At 43.6% G+C, this 2482-nt stretch overlaps 1 protein-coding gene across 1 annotated transcript in view; it reads right to left on the bottom strand.

Moving 5' to 3' along the window:
• The window catches only part of AKAP17A (A-kinase anchoring protein 17A), a 9010-nt gene extending 6813 nt beyond the window's left edge, over positions 1 to 2197 (bottom strand). The window contains exon 1 of the mRNA XM_009281357.2: positions 993 to 2197. Within this exon, the coding sequence (XP_009279632.1) occupies positions 993 to 1754 (762 nt within the window). The 5' untranslated portion in view covers positions 1755 to 2197. The remainder of the gene's footprint in view (positions 1 to 992) is intronic.
• Positions 2198 to 2482: the final 285 nt, after the last annotated feature.

The raw sequence follows: 2482 nt of genomic DNA, 5'->3' as shown, positions 1-2482 counted from the left end.
GTCACATCACCCACAAGTCCTTCTCTGTTTGCGAACAACAGGTCCAGCGGGGCGCCTTCCCTAGTTGGCTCCCTCACCAGCTGTGTCAGGAAGTTGTCTGTCTTCCACACACTCCAGGAACCTCCTAGACTGTTTCCTCTCCGCTGCACTGTATTTCCAGCAGACCTCTGGTGAGCTGAAGTCCCCCACAAGAACAAGGGCTTGCGGTTGTGAGACTTCTCCCAGCTGCTTATAGAACATTTCGTCTGCCTCTTCATCCTGGTTGGGTGGTCTGTAACACACTCCCACCATGATATCTGCCTTGTTGGCCTTCCTCCCGATTCTTACCCATAAACACTCAACCCTATCGTCACCATCATTAAGCTCTAGACAATCAAAACACTCCCTAACATACAAGGCTGCCTCTCCACTGCCTCTCCTTCCTTGCCTATCCCTTCTGAAGAGTTTATAGATAAAAAAAGTTTAAAGATAAAAGACTGCAGTATTTTACTTATACTAACTAAACTACAACTTGAATAAATATTTGCATGTTTCTACATCACACAAAGGAATACTCAAGCTTTTTCCTGAAATACGCTTTCTGATTTGATGAATGACTATCGAGCATACTGAAAAACATCTGCAAACATTTCACTCAACTGATGTGTAAATGCACAGACCACCTCCAAACATATCAGAGCAAGTTTTCTTCAGGCCATGCTTTCATAGATACTACATCTGAACAGACTTTCTTGTTCTCTCCTGTCATAGTTGTATTTTCTAAGACAGCGAGGTTACACTTTGTTCACGTAGTCTAACATAACATTTTTCTTCCACCATTTTCCTTTAAAAATTATTTTATGGCTGTTCCATAAAACTACATTAGTGCTGTTAATGTCACCTGTTGTCATCACTACAGTAGACAGATGCAGGTTTTAAGCACTAGGGATATAACACTTAGCTGTACTTGGTCTTTCACATGGGTTCCCATAAAGAAGCCTGCAGTTTCTCACCTTTACATTGCAAGCCACTGCTTTGCCGTCATCGCCTTTATACATCAGCTTCATCCCTCGCAGGGCGTTCATGGCCTTAATGAAACCTGCGTACTCTCGATATTGAACATAAGCTTCAAAATTTAAATGGCCTCCAAAACTGAAAGTGTGAAAATTTCTGCCAGTCATTTCTTCTCTGTAAGGGTCCAGCATGGGTATATCCACATTACGTATTTCTCCAAATTTCTTGAAAACTTTTATGAGGACTTCTTCACTTGGCTTTTCCGAGCCAGAGTCCTTTGCTGCAAACCACTTACAAGGTAAGCCCTCTAAGTGAATAGTATCTGGCCTTTCCCCTGGCAAAGTTTCATTCATATCTTTTGCATCACGGAAAAACGAGTCCCAGTCATGTCTGGTAGGAAAGTCAATCTTATATTCCGCAGCACGGACTTTTAAAATGTCAGAGAAGCCACTCAGCTTTATTGTTTTGCCATCAAGGCATGCCAGAAAAGATTTAACCAAACTTTTGTTTTCAACCTCTCCTTCAAACCGGATGAAATCCATTGTGCTTTTAGAAATCCGCAGAGTGGAAAACTGATGAGTTTGTACCATCCCTTTCAATCTTTCCATCACTTCCCAGTTCGAAATGGATTTTCCCGGTTGTTTCAGCTGAGGAAGTGCCACACTGATGGTCATTTTTGTAATGGGTTTAAGGTATAACCCACAGGGAGCACAGAGCTCTACAGCTTCTGATGTATCATGAACTATTGTTGCAGCAGCCATAACACAGAAAAAGCATAGGATAAAAAAAAATAAAAGATGCAAGTTTAAGTTGCAGACCAACAGTAGTCAAATAAAATAGCCCTTATCCGCAAATAATTGAATTCTTTGGCCATTTAACCATTCCCAAGTTAAAGCAATGTGTCTTAACACAAGAGTCAATTAGAGAGTTAAAACTGAGTAGTACAAACATCTTAAATTACTTTATAACCACTAGAGCCTGTAAGTAATTAAATCTCAGTAAGGCCTCAGAAAAAAAACCAAGAAGCTGATGACCATCTTAGGAATACATGAAGTTGGTACGTGATGGCTCAGAAAGCAGCTACCCTTTTTCTCAAGAAGGCAGGGACTGGTGGAGCGACGTCACACCGCTTTGAAGTCTACTCAACAGCCAGTAAACCCCAGCAGGCTAGCGCCTAGGCGGATCCCAGGTTCTCCAGCAGAAAGACTTGGAAGGTGTCTGCAACGAGAGGAAAGATGGCTCAGAAAGCAGCTACCCTTTTTCTCAAGAAGGCAGGGACTGGTGGAGCGACGTCACACCGCTTTGAAGTCTACTCAACAGCCAGTAAACCCCAGCAGGCTAGCGCCTAGGCGGATCCCAGGTTCTCCAGCAGAAAGACTTGGAAGGTGTCTGCAACGAGAGGAAAACGTCCCTTTTATTTAAAAGCCTGAGGCCCCACCGCCCGCCCTCCGAGCAGCCTCAGCAGTACAAGGCGGGGGAGCGCCGCGCG

This window comes from Aptenodytes forsteri, unplaced genomic scaffold (genome assembly GCF_000699145.1).
Source record: "Aptenodytes forsteri isolate BGI_AS27 unplaced genomic scaffold, ASM69914v1 Scaffold212, whole genome shotgun sequence".
Lineage (NCBI taxonomy): Eukaryota > Metazoa > Chordata > Aves > Sphenisciformes > Spheniscidae > Aptenodytes > Aptenodytes forsteri.
The sequence above is the reverse complement of the archived record's forward strand: the minus strand, read 5'-3'. Positions and strand labels throughout refer to the sequence as shown.